This window comes from Diplotaxodon limnothrissa, linkage group LG19 (assembly GCF_057381915.1).
Source record: "Diplotaxodon limnothrissa isolate DT_005_m linkage group LG19, D_limnothrissa_male_GT1.1, whole genome shotgun sequence".
NCBI lineage: Eukaryota > Metazoa > Chordata > Actinopteri > Cichliformes > Cichlidae > Diplotaxodon > Diplotaxodon limnothrissa.
In genome coordinates, this window is record NC_140614.1 from 20,031,267 (window position 1) to 20,050,584 (window position 19,318).

The 19,318-nt window shown below is 37.4% G+C and overlaps 1 gene segment (V, D, J or C); it reads left to right on the forward strand.

Annotated features, from left to right (window-relative positions):
- Positions 1-1,204: 1,204 nt before the first annotated feature.
- Positions 1,205-18,247, forward strand: LOC146612073 (T-cell receptor beta-1 chain C region-like). The segment is given in 8 exon segments: positions 1,205-1,253; positions 1,401-1,700; positions 12,217-12,227; positions 15,454-15,496; positions 17,307-17,663; positions 17,750-17,776; positions 17,967-18,073; positions 18,196-18,247. Coding segments are annotated over 8 exon segments (921 nt in total).
- Positions 18,248-19,318: the final 1,071 nt, after the last annotated feature.

A 19,318-nucleotide genomic window follows, 5' to 3' on the forward strand; every position in this document is an offset into this window, starting at 1 on the left:
CTTGATAAAATGTAGTCTTCTCTAGCATTCTCTTCTGTCACACAACTCTCTGCCTCCTTCACTACATCCATAAATATTCTCTGTGATCTTCTTGCTGCGTGATATCTCCAATATTAAACATCAACATTAAAAATCCCCCAATCACTCAACCTGAGCTATCCCTCTGATGTACTCGTATCTGATTTTGTCCATTCTGGTCACTCCCAATGAAAACCTTAACATTTTCAACTCTGTCACCTCCAGCTCAGCCTCCTGTCTTTGCGTTAGTACTACTCACTCCAAACTATGTTGTAAACCTTCCCTTTTCCTCTCGCTGCTGTCCATGTGTCACACAAGACTTTGTCTAAATAAAATGACTGAACAGCAGAGAGCAGTGACAACACATGAAAATGCTAAGATAGCTCCTCCCTCTTCTTAACACATGTGTACAATAAAGAAACATGTAATGTCAGAGTGTCTTCATTGACACTTCTGTATATCTATCTCCAAGTCAGTTACATAGATCATTGCTATTTAAGGATTTTCTCCAGTAAAGTTTTGAAATGTTTGGAATTTTGGTTTTGTCTTTGCTCACAGGTAGGTAGGAAAAAAAAAGATATGTGTACTTTCTCATAACAATATTAATCCTTCCTGTGATCCTTCAGTTTGTTTTTTGTCCTCTAGACTGTGCGCTGTCATCACTTGTGATTCAGCAAACACCTTTAAATCTTCTGATAAAACCAGAACAACAACAAGCCCAGATCGAATGCTACCATGGAGAGAGTGGCTATCCCTACATGTACTGGTACCAGCACAAGTCAGCAGCAGGAGGCCAGCGAACAATGGCCCTGATTGGGCGGCTTGAATATGGTGCCCCAACTCTTGAAAAGACCTTTAAGAGCAAATTTAACATAACAGGCCATGCAACGGCCAAAGCTCAGCTTGAAATCTCCAATGTTAATCCAGCAGACACAGCACAATACTTCTGTGCTGCGAGTCGGCACAGTGTTTCAACTCCTCTGCCTGCTTTACAAAAACTGGTGGCTCACAGCATCAAAACCACACCTGCATGATTGATAAAGGAGGCGTGACAGTTCTAAAGTCTGCCTTCACACAATCTTTCTGTCTTTGCTCAGATTCTGATGTCATTTCCTCCACAGATATCTAACTACAGTGTTGGCTCTGCTGAATTTCCACCCATTCAATTTCCTGTTCTAAAGACAAAATGACTCCTTGCATCACCACCCTGACTTTCTTGATTATCTCAGCAGCAGGTAAAGTTTATCAACACAAAGACAAAAACATACTCTAAATGTTCACACTTTCCTTGCCTTTTCTTTTTACCTGTATTACATTCAATGAATGTAAATATTATTACCATATAGATGATAAGAGATATATTTCTGCTTACTGTGTTTCAGGTGTTTCTGAATCCGTTCTGATCACTCAGTGGCCCCATTACATCTCTAACCCTTCCAATGGCTTGGCAAAGATGCACTGCTACCAGAATGACACAGACTATCAATATCTGTACTGGTATAAACAGCCTAGAGGAAAAAGTTTCCAGCTAATTGTGGCTACTGTAGCTGGAATTTCACAGTTCGAAGAGGGATTCAAATCTGGTTTTCAGGCAGAGAAAAATGACAAGCAGTGGTCTCTGACAATAACCAGTATTCAGGAAAAAGATGAGGCTGTTTATCTCTGCGCTGCAAGGCTACACGGTACTGTGGCAGACCTCAGAAGCATGACAAAAACATCTGACTCAAGCATAAGTAATCGACTTGAGGGGGTGGGGGGAAACCACACTGTGGAGAAGATAATAACAGCAATTTTTACCATCAAGTTTGTTAAGTAAATAAAAAGGTAAGAAAATGTTTTCTAAAATATTAAAACACTATCTGCATTTTTTACCCAAAATAATGTTCATACACATGGATATTTTCCTCAGACTAACCCGCTTGTGATGATGCAAGGTGTTTTAAATAAATCCTGCCAATAGATGGAAGCACAGTACATGGCATAAGCCCTTTACAATGGGAGTTTAGTGGTGAGATAAGCAGCAGATACTCACTAAACGAACCCTCCTCCCTCTTTACACTGAGCCTTTTTATGAGCAACCAACCATTCTCCCATCAGTGCTTAACTATGTCTTCAACTGTTCTCCTCCTCATCTGGTTTTCATGTAAGATCTTAAATTTCAACTAAATTAAATACAAAATGTACAAATCTGAATACATTACTGACTCGTTGTAAACTGTTTTTTGTTCTCTTTGCAGGTCAGGCGAGCGCAGTTATATTTCAGCAGTCTCCTCCACAGATGGTGGATAAAAATCTTGAGATCCAGATAAACTGCAAGCATAACGATAGCTCCCTTCTAATAATGTTCTGGTATCAGCAATTAAAGGAGAATACATCCATGACCCTCATTGGCTCTGGATATTATCAACAGTCCCAAAGTTATGAGGGTGAATTTGAAAAACAATTTACCATCGCAAGGAGCAGCACAGTAGAAGGAACGCTGACAATAAAAAAAACAGACGTGTCACACTCGGCTGTTTATTTCTGCGCTGCCAGCACACAGTGATGTGGTTTAATGCTGCTCCCTCACTAAAAACCCTCAGCATTTTCTGCAAGTGACGTGTTGTACATGTACACATAGCTTTTTGCTGGTTTTCCTTACAGGGAGTGCAGAATTATTAGGCAAATGAGTATTTTGTCCACATCATCCTCTTCATGCATGTTGTCTTACTCCAAGTTGTATAGGCTCGAAAGCCTACTACCAATTAAGCATATTAGGTGATGTGCATCGCTGTAATGAGAAGGGGTGTGGTCTAATGACATCAACACCCTATATCAGGTGTCCATAATTATTAGGCAACGTCCTTTCCTTTGCCAAAATGGGTCAAAAGAAGGACTTGACAGGCTCAGAAAAGTCAAAAATAGTGAGATATCTTGCAGAGGGATGCAGCAGTCTCAAAATTGCAAAGCTTCTGAAGCGTGATCATCGAACAATCAAGCGTTTCATTCAAAATAGTCAACAGGGTCGCATGAAGCGTGTGGAAAAACCAAAGCGCAAAATAACTGCCCATGAAATGAGAAAAGTCAAGCGTGCAGCTGCCAAGATGCCACTTGCCACCAGTTTGGCCATATTTCAGAGCTGCAACATCACTGGAGTGCCCAAAAGCACAAGGTGTGCAATACTCAGAGACATGGCCAAGGTAAGAAAGGCTGAAAGACGACCACCACTGAACAAGACGCACAAGCTGAAACGTCAAGACTGGGCCAAGAAATATCTCAAGACTGATTTTTCTAAGGTTTTATGGACTGATGAAATGAGAGTGAGTCTTGATGGGCCAGATGGATGGGCCCGTGGCTGGATTGGTAAAGGGCAGAGAGCTCCAGTCCGACTCAGACGCCAGCAAGGTGGAGGTGGAGTACTGGTTTGGGCTGGTATCATCAAAGATGAGCTTGTGGGGCCTTTTCGGGTTGAGGATGGAGTCAAGCTCAACTCCCAGTCCTACTGCCAGTTTCTGGAAGACACCTTCTTCAAGCAGTGGTACAGGAAGAAGTCTGCATCCTTCAAGAAAAACATGATTTTCATGCAGGACAATGCTCCATCACACGCGTCCAAGTACTCCACAGCGTGGCTGGCAAGAAAGGGTATAAAAGAAGAAAAACTAATGACATGGCCACCTTGTTCACCTGATCTGGACCCCATTGAGAACCTGTGGTCCATCATCAAACGTGAGATTTACAAGGAGGGAAAACAGTACACCTCTCTGAACAGTGTCTGGGAGGCTGTGGTTGCTGCTGCACGCAATGTTGATGGTGAACAGATCAAAACACTGACAGAATCCATGGATGGCAGGTTTTTGAGTGTCCTTGCAAAGAAAGGTGGCTATATTGGTCGCTGATTTGTTTTTGTTTTGTTTTTGAATGTCAGAAATGTATATTTGTGAATGTGGAGATGTTATATTGGTTTCACTGGTAAAAATAAATAATTGAAATGGGTATATATTTGTTTTTTGTTAAGTTGCCTAATAATTATGCACTCCCCATAGAGTTGCAGCGGGAAACAGATGGACTTGATTCTTCCATAGCTTGCTTCCAAGCTTCTTTTTTTTTTTTATAAAAATGAACAGAAAGCACTTCAATTTAGACTAATACAAAGTGCACTGCAGCATAACTTAGGCAGCAAAACTTAGAGAGGGCAGTCTATCCCATCCATCAAATATTTCTGCTCTCACTCGGTCACAAATCACCCTGACACTTATCTCCAGCCACTCCACGCTGACTACACTCTCTTTCTTACCTCTCCTGTGCACTGCTGGATGGTTGGAAATAACTTTTCCAATCTGGAAATCATAGCAATACAGACACAAACAACTTTCATACTGAACTTCCATACTCAGGCAACTTGTTCTTTGGGCAGATACCACCACAGAAGAGCAGTGTGTGGCATTCATCACTAACAACCCCTCAAAAATGTAACTTGTGCCTATCTCTGAAAAATGGATAAGGGAACACACACACACACTCTCTCTCTCTCTTACTTCATGAGGCAGACACCACCACACAGTGCAGAAGAGCACAGTGTGGCATTCACCACCAACAACTCCTCAAAAATGTAACTTATGCCTATCTCTGAAAAATGTATAAAGGAACTTATTGCATGCTATTTTAGAAGATGCCTGGATTTCTGTTACACCAATAGATGGAAGCACAGCACATGACATGAGGCCCGTATAACAGGAGTGATGAACTAAGCACAACAAACATTCTCCTCCCCCTTTACCCTGAGCCTCTTTTAAAATGAGCAATCACCTTCTCCCATCAGTGTTTGAAAATGTCTTCACCTAGTCTTCTTGTCATCATCTGGTTTTCATGTAAGATCTTAAATTTCAATTTGAACTCCCAAACAATCAATTAAATGCAAATACTGTACTGACTCATTGTAAACTGGTTTTTGTTCTCTTTGCAGGTCGGGCGAGTGCAATTATATTTCAGCAGTCTCCTTCACAGATAGTGAATAAGAATCTTGAGGTCCATATAAACTGCAAGCATGATGACAGCACCCGTATATTAATGCTCTGGTATCAGCAATTAAAGGAGAATACATCCATGACCCTCATTGGCTTTGGATATTATCAACAGTCCCAAAGTTATGAGGGTCAATTTAAAGAACAATTTACCCTCACGAGGAACAGCACAGTAGAAGGAACTCTGACGATAAAAAACACAGACGTGTCGCACTCGGCTGTTTATTTCTGCGCTGCCAGCACACAGTGATGTGGTTTAATGCTGCTCCCTCACTAAAAACCCTCAGCATTTTCTGCAAGTGGGGTGTTATAGATGTGCACATGAAGTCATATTCTTAGAGTAGCAGAACAAACCAAGGGGACAGCATTTTTCCATATCTTAGTTCTAATGTTTGTTACTGTATGTAATGAAATAAAGAGAAAAAGTTAACTTTGACTAATAATTTTATCACACATACTGCAGCATAGCTTATGTATCTTTTGCTGTTTAAACCCAGAGATGATGGAAAGAGTGAAACAGAACCAGAATCAGGAGGGTTTTATTTACAGTTACAATGATAGTGCTTTTATAGTAATGTCTTAGTGTTAACAGAGAAAGCTCCTAAAACTAAAATCCTACAACACATACATTAAGCTTAAGAAAATGTAGAATTTGGTAGGAGTATGCATGTATTATACAAAAATATTTAAATATTAAGGGAACAACAATCTGTGCCACATTATAGATTTGCAGTCCTGGATAACTGCAATACTTTCTGCATTGATGACTGATACTGTACTTTCTTCCTCATTCAAACATGCAGGCCAGAAGGGGGAAAAAAGAAAAAAAGGAACCACTGAATTTAGTGCAGCCTCTTATAACAGCAAAACGGTCCAGTGCATTCTTCTAACTGCTTATGAGATTTACATGGTAGTGAGGAATAGGTTTTGACTATGACTGCAAACAAATTTACTTCACTAATCAATAATTCGGGGTTTTCTTGATTCAACAGCCCTCTTCAGGTCATCCCAGAGCATTTCAAGGCACATTCAGCACTATATGACTTGGCTGTTCCAAAACATGCATGTTCTTCGTTGAAGTAATTCTGTGTTTGTTTTATTTAGGTTCTTCTGGTTATTGTTAGACCAACTCCTCCTAAGCTACAGTCACAAACTGCTCAGTTCACAGAACAGAACATTTTTGTGCATCACTCAGGTGCGATCTTTGTAAGATGCCCACTCTAAAGTAGGGCAATAAAGGTCTTAATAAGCAACAAAAATGAAGCCCATCCAAAATCAATTTGTACCTGCAGTATGTTAAAAATTCAGCTGACATAGGTTGTTGATTAGTGAGTGCTGCATGGCTCTAAGTAATGAGGTCGTTGGTTGAAGCTTGATTCAAAGTTTTTGTGCCACTGAAGAACTTCAGATTCTTCGGCTTTTCCCGACTTTCTTTAGAATGACATTTAACTACTTTGCTGTACACAAAAACCAAAAGCATTAGCAAGCTAAAATTAGCAGGGCTAAATGTTACCTTAGCATTAAACACTTGATGAACAACGACTACTACATGTTACCAAAGTAAATGGGGGCTTACCTTGGTAAGAAAATAAAACAGCATCAGCTTTCCGGAAATAACGAGGCTTTTAGAAAACTCCCAGTCCGCAGGTGGATGTTGGTGTGTGAGAAAAGCTGCAGGAAAGGGGACTGGGGAGGATCCTCCACGCAACCCCTCTAAGGAGAAATTACTAAACTCTGGGCTTTAGAAATACAGTACAGAATATTAGGCCTGTTTATGATACTGGATATATTCTACTAGGTAAGGGGTTAGAAATTAGGCAACTGAGAGGCATAAACCACTGCAGAACTTAATTTAAAAGACTTAATTTAAAAGAAATGGAAAAAACGTGGGCTCTAATTAGGTCAAACCCTGCAGCTACAGGACATTCATGCAGCCACGCCTCCTGCAGCCGCGTACAGGTGACCGCTGGGTGTGTCCATCAGAGAGGCAAGCGCTGGGTCAAAATGTTGGTGTCAACAAAACAGACAAACAAATAATTTGATGTGTTTGTATACATGTGTTGTCTTACGTTGCTCTGTTTTCTTCTGGCTGGGGTTTTTTTAACAGCTCCTTTTAACACTCAACCCCATTTCACCAGCTCTCTTTAACCCGTCAGCACCATCAGTTATAATGAATAAAGATGAACTAAATTAACTAAAAATATGTATGAAAATAAAATTCTAGCTAATGAAAAACGGGAAAATAGAAATAACTAAAACAATATTCTCAACTTACAAAGCTATCTACAAAAAAATACATTTTGAAAAACATCTACAAGAAATTTATTTAATTTTTTTTGACAGTTTAGTCAAATATCACAACCAGCCTTTTATTTATTTATTTAGACTTTAGATGTGATTTAACTGACTGTGAGTCCACCAGCTCAACGAAGTGTCTACTCCTGAGATCCCTGTTATTAGAAAAAAAGTTTCAGTCAATTAGACAAATAAATAAATTGCTCGAAAAAAAGAAATAAACCCAAGAAAAAAAACAAAAATCAACCCAATTGTAAAATTTAAAAAATTAAATATGAATATAAAAAATTTGACTACAAAGGAAATACACAAACATCAGTGACATTGCAGCTCATGGTCCATCACAATTTACAGCTATTGGCAGTATTAAGTTATAAAGTTTTCTCATCACTGGTTGGCAGGTATTCCAGGTACACTGATTCATCTGTTACGAGTTTCAGCTTTACTTATGTTTTTGTCCAGCATGTTTGTTTCCAGGTAATTACTGATACATGTTATATATATGTACATAATTTACTTTACTGATATCAAGCCTATCCGTGCTGAAGTCAAGCTTTTCGTTAAATACTAGTACAATATTATATTATTCTATACTTCTGTAACTATGATTTTCGCTGAATAGCAGGAAAGTGTGATACTAACGTGAGTTTAAAAATAGAATCGATATAGTCACTAAATGCTGCTTTCGAAGTTTAGCTCAAAGTAAACCTGGAGTAAACTTTGGACAGAAATCACAGCCTGAGTTTTTTTGTCAAAAGAATTAAAAATGTATTTGTCTCACACTTTTTTATGCTCACTTGCTGTCATATAACACAGTGTAGAAACAGTAAGCACATTCAATATAGCTCATAATTTTCTAGAAAATATATATATATTTTTAATAATTGCCTTTCGAAGACTTTCACATTTAATCATTGATCATTAAAAGCATTGCAATAACTGTTTAGGAATTACAGTTCTGCTACATAATAACACAACTGTAACATTTTAACTATTTTTAAAACATTTGTTGAAAATCTTTTTCATGGACATCTCCAAATGCTGCTTTTCCTCCCCTGAGATGCACTGTCAGGTCTTTGGTTGCTTCTTGATTATGGATCTCTGTGACTTCAGCTTTGTCTTCATAACTGGATCTTATGGACCTGAGTGAAAACGCCACATGCTGCATAAATTATTACACAAATCTCCAAAGACTGTGTCCAGTTTCTTCTTTAAAGTTGGAAAAGTAAAATTTGAAATGTACATCAAAAATCTGAGAAGCACTGATTAAATTTCCGAATCGATCATGCTTTTTTATGTTATAAAATTCTAATTGTGTTGGAGCATTATCAACCATAAGCCCTATAACAAGAACCCTGCTCTGCAGTTGCTATTCAGTGTCCACTAGGAGACTGCTGAACTGCAGAGAAAGCTGTAAGAACCTATGAAATGTGAAAGTGAGTGAAGGCTTTGTGGTAAAATAAGAGGAAGATGATCTGAACTCATTTTAGAAGCTTTGATTGCAGAAGACAGTGAATGACACATGCAGCTCTTCAGCCCAACAGCAGACTAAATGGTTCTAACTGTAATGGTTCTTACTTTTCCCCCCTAAGTGTATAATAATGATCATGATGTACGCTTTTTTGGTTGCAGTACTAATCTTCTCCAGTAAGTACTTTAAATTCAGAGATAAATATTTTCCTGTGCTGAAGATTTTACATGCTCACTTGTTGCCTTTCATCTTGTTTTCCAGATTTCTCCTTCAGTGTAAAAATCAAACAGGATCCATTTCTAAACAGTCACATTGGAGATCAGTCTGCAACTTTGTCCTGTAGTCAAGATGAGGATAATTCCTACATGTTTTGGTACAGACAAAGCAAGAGTGGGAAAATAGAGCTAATAACCTATTCTCTTGGTGAAAAAGTGTGGGACACTGAAGCTCCTTTCGACAAATCCAAGTACAGTATGTCCCGGCCTTCCCTCCTGAGGTCCTCTCTGCAGATACACTCAGTTGCGGCTGGAGACTCAGCTGTTTATTACTGTGTCTCTAGAAGAGCACAATGGCTCAGAAAGCCTCTGCAGCTAAACAACAACCCGAAGAGAAAAGAAGGAAGATCTGAGAGTGGATTAAAGTGTCAAACTCTGACCAGAATTTTGTTTTAGAGGCGAAAAAGATATACAACTTTGTCTTCAACTGTTAAAACACTTCAAACTTTGAAATATATCTCGAAAAGAAAAATATTCATGAATTCAGATACTTCTCAAAGGGTACAAAAACTACCTCTCCACACTTTGTTTCTGCAAACCTCATAAAGCTGATCTTTTCAGATAAGAGAACAGGTGCATTAGCAGTGTGAGGCTTATACAATATTACCCTTTTCAGCATCATCTGAGTCACTCTGTGCTCAACCCAGCACCTTATTAAATATTTTGGCTCTGTGTACAGCCTGGCATAATAAAACTATATCAACTTTACACTGACCTCTACAGGGTTAATCATGCATTACACTTAGAGGATTACATTTAAATGACACAGGTACTATCAAGCTGAATGGTAGAATATCATGAAGAGTAAATCTTGTGTATCATATTAGTCTTGTACAGATGATTTTATTATGTAGGAATTCCTACATAATAAAATATATTTAATGGCAAAGCAATGAAGAAACAGAAATTAGAGAAGAAAAAGGATTCACACACATTAATGAGTTATAGAAATATATATACTTCTTTATAAACATTATAATGACTGATAGGCGAGGTGAAAAAAACCTGGCCTTCTCTTTTTACAGTGGAGAGAAACTTTGTCTCTTGGGATTTGTTTTGGTTGTTTTGTTTAGTTGGCATGTAGCTACACATTGTTTGAGACACCCAATTGGCACTCCGGGACAGCAGTGGTCTCTCCCATCAGAATAATGCATCACACCATAAAAACTGCCCAGGAATGACTTGATCAATAATAAAGAGGTCCAAGGACTTTCCAACCCACAACCAACAGGATCCAAAAGATCCAAGGGATCCTTGTAGCTGTATATGACAGATCTTTGTTGCCACTTGGGGGCAGAAGTATAAGCTGTTGTTATGGTATTGTTGTTGACTAATGTAGACTACCTACACACCCAGCGTACACAGAGCACCAGTAGCATTCATATGGAGTTTTCCTCACGCACATAATTGATTTCTTTTAGCTAAGAAGGAAATATTTGGTCCATTATCTTTAATGTTCAGCAGCAAAAGGAGAACACTGTCCTCTCTGCAGTGCTTTACAACTAGTGTTGATTTTTAGATCCTGAAAAAGAAATTCAAATAATGAGACTGGGGATATGTTTAAAATTGCAGCCATATCCACCAGAAGAATGAGCTAAGAAAAAAAATAAATCAATAATACTTTTTAAAGAAGCAATTTACTTATTCTATAAGGAGACATTAAAAAGCTATAATGCTTCTTTAAGCCCTTAAAGTTTAGTGATTTATATTTGATACGTTCAGTTTTTGAGAATTGAGTTTCTGAGACTTTAGTGTGAATAAAAAACAACAACAAAAAACAAGATGCAGCAAATACAAATTAAAAGTCATATGTGGAAATTCAAATTTAACAAATTCAAACAAATTTGTCAAGTGGTCAAATGCTCCATTTGAAAAGTACAGAATTTTCTGGTAATTATTTTATGGTTTAGGCTTTAAAGAGTCTGAGAACTATCTGTGGATCACACAGAAAATGAAAACCTTCCAATAACAATACACCAGGTCATCCGAACCACTGAGAAAATACTAACTGTAGAGTTTTGACCTTGGTTTGTATTATAAAGAGCAATTGTGCTCTGTATTCATTTGAAAGTTAAACATTTGGAAATTGAGGGCTGAGAAATGTCTTGTTGTATCTCTCAGTGAATTTTGCTTACTGATAGCTGATTGGATAAAGCGCTGTGACCACCAGAGATGTCACTTCCTCTGAGCAACTACAAACACAAATAAAAAAGTCTCTTTGTGTTTTTTCTGCCCTCCCTTCCTGCTTCTTTTCTTAGCTGTCACAGAAATAGCAGCAGTCAGGTTGGAGCGCGTTCATCCGTCAGTCAGCCCGACCTGCACAGCTGCGCTCACAGGCAGACAGAGATGGAGGCTGAGATAGGGAGAAGCGGGGTGGGGGAAGGAGAGAGGAGAGAACGAAAAAGACGCAAGGTTTTTGTGTGATGCTTTTTCACCGTGGGGACAGGGGGCCACGGTGATACAATCCCATAGAGCCGTCGTACAAAAACCTCCTCCCATTGAAATGCATTGTGAAGACTGCTACATGCAACTTAAAACGTTGTTAGAGCGGAAAAATCACTAATCTGAAGGTGTCTGGGATGGAGGAACACTTTGGTAGTGAAAAGTTGTTTAAATGTAGAAATTTTAATGGAATTTTTTTTTTTCTAACTTGTTGTTCATAGGAGCAGCATTAGGATGTCTGTGCTGTCATCTTGCCACACTAACCAAATTTGGACAATGTGAAGCTCACCCTCGATGTTTTAAGCCTTTAAAGACCATCTGAATTATTAGAATACATGTAAACTGGATGTTTCTGGAAAGATTTGAAAGTTTTTTGCAGAGGGCGACATCAGCGTGACTCTGGAACTGAAGCTTACTTTGGAAAAGGAACAAAACTCACTGTTTTAGGTAAGTTGGATATCTCAAAGCTTCGGTTCAGTCGATTATAATTAAAAGGGTGTAAATGTCAGCATAAGAGTGAAGGAAAAATTTGTTGTTAAAAACAGCAGAAATATTAAGCTGAACAGAGAACACTGTGAACTACAATGATCCTGCTTACTTTGGCCAAGGAACCAAGCTGACAGTTTTAGGTAAAAATTTACTTCCATTTTTTGATAAATATGACTTTGGCTACAGCCTCAGTGTTAACATAAATGTTCATTAATACTAACTAAAGGTTATTCTGGTGTAAAAAGAGTTTCATGCTGAGTATTTTGCACTGTGACCAACACACAACCTGCTTACTTTGGCAAAGGAACCAAACTGACAGTTTTAGGTAAATATTCCACTTTACTGTGGTGTTTTGTGAACTGTAAATTTGTTTAGAGCCATAACATTGACAGGAGTATTAGTAAAGACTATTGTCAAACATCATTCTGATACAAAAACAGTTTCATGCTGAGTATTTTGCACTGTGACCAACAACTACCCTGCTTACTTTGGCAAAGGAACCAAGCTGACAGTTTTAGGTAAATATTTCATTTTACTACAGTTTTTGATAAATATGACTTTAACTATAACCATAGTATAAACAGAGGTATCCATGAAGACTATCCTTAGAGAGGATTCGGATACAAAAACAGTTTCATGCTGAGTATTTTGCACTGTGACCTACACTGAACCTGCTTACTTTGGCCAAGGAACCAAACTGACAGTTTTAGGTAAATATTTTACTTCAGTACTGTGTTTTCTTATATGTCACTTTAATTAGAGCCTTAGTATAGAGAAAACTTCTAGTAAATAGGATTTTCAAAGATTAGTCAGATCTAAAAAGTTTCATGCTGAGTATTTTGCACTGTGACCACTTCTGATCCTGCTTACTTTGGCAAAGGAACCAAACTGACAGTTTTAGGTAAATATTTCACTTTACTGGTGTGTTTTGTGAACTGTAAATTTGTTTAGAGCCTTAGCATTGACAAGAGTATTAGTAAAGACTATTGTCTAATAGAAAAAGAGTTTCATGCTGAGTATTTTGCACTGTGACCAACAACCAACCTGCTTACTTTGGCAAAGGAACCAAACTGACAGTTTTAGGTAAATATTCCACTTTATTTCTGTGTTCTGATAAATGTACCTTTATTCAGAAGCTTAGTACTGACAGGATTATTAGTAAAGACAATCCTCAGAGATAATTCTGGTGCAAAAACAGTTTCTTGCTGAGTGTTTTTGCACTGTGACAGACCAGCGAAGCTTACTTTGGAAAAGGAACAAAACTGACTGTATTAGGTAAATATTTCACTTCACTAATCTGTTCCAAAAATGTACCTTTCATCAGAGGCTTAGTATTGACAGGATTATAAGTAAACACAACCCTCAGGCGTGAAAAGAGTTTCATGCTGAGTGTTTTTGCACTGTGACAATGCTAACGAAGCTTACTTTGGAAAAGGAACCAAACTGACAGTTTTAGGTAAATATTTCACTTTATTTCTGTGTTTTGATAAATGCAATTTTGATTAGAGCCTTAGTGTTGTCAGAAGTATTATCAAAGACGTTTGTCAAAGGTTATTCTGGAACAAAAAGGGTTTCATGCTGAGTATTTTGCACTGTGAACACTGGCAATCCTGCTTACTTTGGCCAAGGAACCAAACTGACAGTTTTAGGTAAATATTTCACTTTTTCTATTGTGTTGGATGAATATTGGTTTGTTTAGAGGATTAGTAAAAGTGCTGGCAGAAGTATGAGCAAAGATTATTCCCAAAGAGAAGTGTGGTAGAGAATAAGTTTCATGCTGAGTATTTTGCACTGTGACAAACAGCGAAGCTTACTTTGGAAAAGGAACCAAACTGACTGTATTAGGTAAGTAAAGCATGGAAATAACCAAATAAATGCATGAAGATGTTCAAGGGTGAAGCTGCAAAAAGAAATGTAAGGAGCTCAGATGTTTAGAGTGCTTTTTGACATTAAGCCTGAGCGCTGTGTTGATAGAGAAGCTTATTTCGGTCAGGGAACAAAACTGACTGTTCTTGGTAAGTAAAACTTTTCTCTTACATGAATTCAACACAGAAAAAATTAAAACATGTTAAAGGGCAGCTGTTGCTTCAGATTTCTTTTCTTAATAGTAGCTTAAATGCTTAAAGAAGCAAAGTGAAAGAAGCATCGTGATGTTTTGAGCACAGATTAAGTTCACTGTGCCTCTGGTGGTTATGAAACTTTCTTCGGTGGAGGAACAAAATTAACTGTTTTAGGTAAGAAAGAAAAATTATACATAAAGTTTGTAATAAGATTTGGGCCAGAGGAATAACTAATATAAAAAACTTTCTTACATGAGCAGCTTGGTAACAAACTTACTGTACTTGGACTCGTTATAGTCTGAGCTCAGTGCTTTTTGTTCAGAAGCTTAAACACTGTGCCAATTATGAAGCTTATTTCAGCCAGGGAACAAAACTGACTGTTCTTGGTAAGTGAAAAATCTAAATGTATTTTCATAAACATCGTTAAACTAGTTAAAGCTGACAAAAGTGTTTCAGTAAGGTGTTTGGCTTTTAAACTGGTGAAAACAACAACAACAACAAAAACACCACCAGTCAAGCACATTTAGAGTTTTTAATTTAAAGAAAAGTAAAAGGAAACTTCATTATTTTTTATGAAGAGACCAAAAAATGAAGATGCAAAGTAGAAACAGCATGTTGGGCTGTTTTGAGCACTAATTAACTTCACTGTGACTCTGGTGGTGCTTCAGAGGCTTACTTTGGTGGAGGAACAAAATTAACTGTTTTAGGTAAGAAACAAAAACTATATATGAGTATATGTATGTCTGCAGTAAGGTCTTGGTGACATTAATCCAAATAGATGTTAAAATTCCCAACTGGAGTCATTATTAAACAAACTGTATTTGAGGTCTCTGTAGTCTCAGCTCAGGGCTTTTTGCTCTGAGGTTTAAATGCTGTGTCAGAACGAAGCTTATTTCGGGCAGGGAACAAAACTAACTGTTCTTGGTAAGTGACGAATCAAAATTTATTCTCATAAACCTGTCAAAGTAAAAGTAGTTAAAGCTGAAAAAAGTGTTACAGTAAGGTGTTTGGCATTTAAACCTGTAAAAATATATGTAGATTTTTAATTTAAAGAAAAGGAAAAGGAAACTTCATTAGTTTTTATGAAGAAGATAAAATGAAATGAAGATGCAAAGTAGAAACAGCATGTTGGGCTGTTTTGAGCACTAATTAACTTCACTGTGACACTGGTACTGGTGCAGAGGCTTACTTTGGCGGAGGAACAAAATTAACCATTTTAGGTAAGAAATAAAAACTATACATGAGTATATGTATGTCTGCAGTAAGGTCTTGGATACATGAATCCAAACATGTTATTTTAGTTATCCCTGGAGTGGAGTCTTTTTTGAACAAGCTTAATATGTTTGAGTTCTCTGTAGTCTCAGCTCAGGGCTTTTTGCTCTGAGGTTTAAATGCTGTGTCAGTATGAAGCTTATTTCGGGCAGGGAACAAAACTAACTGTTCTTGGTAAGTGACGAATCAAAATGTATTCTCATAAATGTTTCAAATTAAAACCAATTAAAGAATAAGTGTTACCTGAAAAAACAAACACAAACATTTTGCATTATATTAAACTTGTAAAAACTTGGAACAAAAAGAGGAGTGCAGCATATGTGGGATTTTTAATTTAAAGAAAAGTAACATTTAGTTCATTAAAAGCAAGCAAAGAATTAAGAAACAAAGCAGAAGCAGCATGTGTTGAGCTGTTTTGAGCACTGATCAGGTGCACTGTGACTATGGTACTTCAGAGGCTCACTTTGGTGGAGGAACAAAATTAACTGTTTTAGGTAAGAAAACATTTTAAAGTTCACTAAATAAAGTTGAGGACTGATTTTGTTGAGCTGCCTCTAAAAAATCTACCTCTTTAAATTTACACCAAAAACGCAGGTAGCTAAAGTCAAAGTCTTTACATGTAAAAAAGTGACAGTTGGAATCATTTCCATGTGGCAAAGCTAAAGAGAGGCACTAGAAAGGGTTTTTGTCACAGTACAAAGTCTGGAACTAAACTCACTGTTTTAGGTAAGAAAACTTGCAACAAAAATCAGCTGGGCTTTACTCTCATGGTGTTTATATGTTGGTTGAATGACAACATCTAGTATGTGGTTCATATATATATTTTGTGATGGTAGTGAACAAGAAGTTTAAAACATGAAGTTTTCTTGTAGAAGTTTTCTTGTGCCAGGAGAAAAAAGTGTTATCTGTGTTCTCCAGTAAAAGTACTGTGCCTATGAAATGTTTGGCTCTGTGCCCAGAATATTGTTCTCACACTCAGTTCTTATCAGCTCTGTGAAATACTGTGAGTTCCCAGTCAGAAGCTTATTTTGGAGCTGGAACTAAACTCACGGTTTTAGGTAAGAGTGCAAAGATGGATTAACATTAAAGTAATAATTTCTGATGAAATATTCATTGGGATCCTTCTGTAAATTAGTTGGTTTCAATGTCTGTTATTTTAGATTTGTGCATTTCCAAAATTAATTCTCTTGCATGGTCAAAATTTGCTTAATAATGCTACAAGCAGATGATTTTCCTCAGGTCTTTTCTATATGTTTGGGTGTAAAAGTTGTTTAACACTGAAAAAGAGAACAAAGACAGACAGCAGCTTTCTAGAGCAGTTTTTTCTACAGCAGTTTATCAGTGTGAACAACTACGACCCTGCTTACTTTGGCAGTGGCACCAAACTCACAGTACTGGGTAAGAATAGTGCATAAATACTTGTTTTTAGAGATGTAAAGATGTCGTCATCCATGCTGTAAACCTTTAAATTGCATTTTAATGAGTAAACGTCTCAGAATGTGTCCGAAAACTGTGATATTTGGAAGAAGAAAAAAAAGACCTCAAGTCTGGAAGAATATTTGTGTTATGGAACAGCTGGCAGAAAAGTGCAGTTTTGTTTTATCAAAAAGTGATTTGAAATGCACATGGCAGAGTAATCGTTTTGTGTATGAACTAACAAATGCTTGAGGTGAATCCAAGTGTTCTAAGTCTTGTGAGTTTTTGTGGCTGTGACTTGGCATTGTGCTCTGGCACTTATCCTCCTTATTTTGGAGAGGGAACCAAGCTAACAGTTCTGGGTAAGATCACCACAATAATTTTGTAATAAAGAAAATGCGAGTTTTCTAATCTGAATTAATCCTTTGTGTTAATATGTGTGGAAAAAAAGTTGGCCTGCATGTTTTTGTGCGTTAATGTTTATGTTTGCCTGGCATGTGCACAAGATCTAAAGGCAGTTTTAGTCATGTGTGTTAATGTGATTCTTCTTTGTCCTTTGTCCTTGCAGAAGAAAACAGTAAAATCACTCCACCACAAGTAAAAATACTGGAACCTTCAAAACATGAGTGCAGAAACAGCAAAGACAAAAAAAGGAAGAAGACCCTCGTCTGTGTGGCCTCTGGTTTCTACCCTGACCATGTCGAAGTGTATTGGCAAATGAATGGGAAAAATGTCACCGATGGTGTGGCAACAGATGAAGCTGCAGAGCGGATTGAAACCCCCCCTGTATCCTATAGAATCACAAGCAGGTTGAGAGTTTCTGCTAAAGATTGGTTCACGGAGGGAAAAAACTTTTCCTGCATTGTCAGTTTCTACAATGGAACGGACACCACCAAATATTTAGGTGAAATATCTGGTGTTGAAGGTAAGTTTAGGAGCACAAAATGATCCATAATTGATGACAAGGGAAATAAATGTATTCTTTTCTAATTAATTTTATTCTTCCATTAGATAAAGAAGATGGAGGCATGGGAAGAGGTAAATACATATTTTGTGGTTTTATTACAGTTCAAATCATCATCACAAGCACAAACTTAAAATCAGTGTATGTAAGAGACTGTTAAATTAGAATTTTCTAAAAGTCTAAACACAATCTGTACTGAAAACTGCCTCCACAAAGTACACTGAACATTTCCCCTGTGATATTTTTTTATTTATTCTTTTACAGAGAAATATTTGATGATCACAAATAAAGCCAAACTCTCCTACGCCGTTTTTATCTTCAAGAGCTGCCTCTATGGAGCCTTTGTTGGATTTTTGGTCTGGAGGCTGCAGGTTTGTTGAACATGAACTCCAATTACATTACATTGTCCTAAAAAAATAAAAACAACAAAAATAAAAGCAAATACAACTGTTTGCTTGGCATTAACACAGATTGTCCTTTATGTGTGTTACAGAGTTCACCAGGAAAACGTAAAAAATAAGAGCTGAGCTGTGGACTGACCAAAGATTTGGGACTTGGATCATTTATGTTTTTTGTAAATAAAAATTATAAAAGATGCTGATTTTATTGCCACAACTTTGTGTGCTGCAGGCCATTTGCATAGAGGAAAAGATGCATGCAGGTCTATGCAAAAATGTTAAATCTTCATATAGTATTAAAGCTAATGCATGAAAGTAAGTTTGGCTAATTTTAGTTTTGTTTTATTGTGTTTATGAAACACTGGCTGTATTCTTGCTGAACAATTTCCACTTAATGCTTCATTTTCATATCAATAAACATTTATGAGAGGATCTTTTCAGTCATTTCTTTCCTTTTGACTTTGCCTTTTCCCCCCTCTCTGCACCCACATCTCACCTCACACAGAACAAGATTTTTTCCAGAGATAAAATGCATTCTTTCCTGTTTGCCGATCATGACTGTTTTCAGAGAAGTCAGTTCCTTTTCTTCCTACATAATAATGAAGCATCTCAACTCAGAAAAGCTTCAGAAGTTGGTTCATTTTTGGTCATAAACATAGAAATTGAAAGGTGATGTACATTTTCTGAGAAACGTTGCTATTTTAAATACATAATGACCTTTTTAAAGTAGGTTGTTTTTCATTGTTTCTGTTTTCACTTTGCACATATAAGTCAGTTTTATTACATTTTGCATTCTCTTTATGTAAAAAGCTGTCAGTAGGAAACTATAAGAATGTGAGTGTACACGTAACAACAGTCATCTGTGTACTAAAGAAGGCCAAAGCAAAAAAGTCAAACCAGGGCATGAAACCCTGCAGAGGAGTAAAGTGCAACAGCAGAGGAGAGGATGTGGTCACAGAGCAGCCTGCAGCTCGCTCTCTGTGCTGAGAAACGACGGAGGTGCAACCTTCCACTTTACCACAACCTCCGGCTCACAGTGTGCACCTGCAGCTTTGCACCGACCCCCCCACTCTGCACATCAATGAGCAAACAGATGGAAAAACTTCCATTTCTGTGTTAACCAAAGCAATAAAATTACAACACCTACAACAGCTCTTAAGTCTGATGTGGAACAGATATTTCTATTTGAATCTTTTTAGTTGGAGCAGATAAGAAATG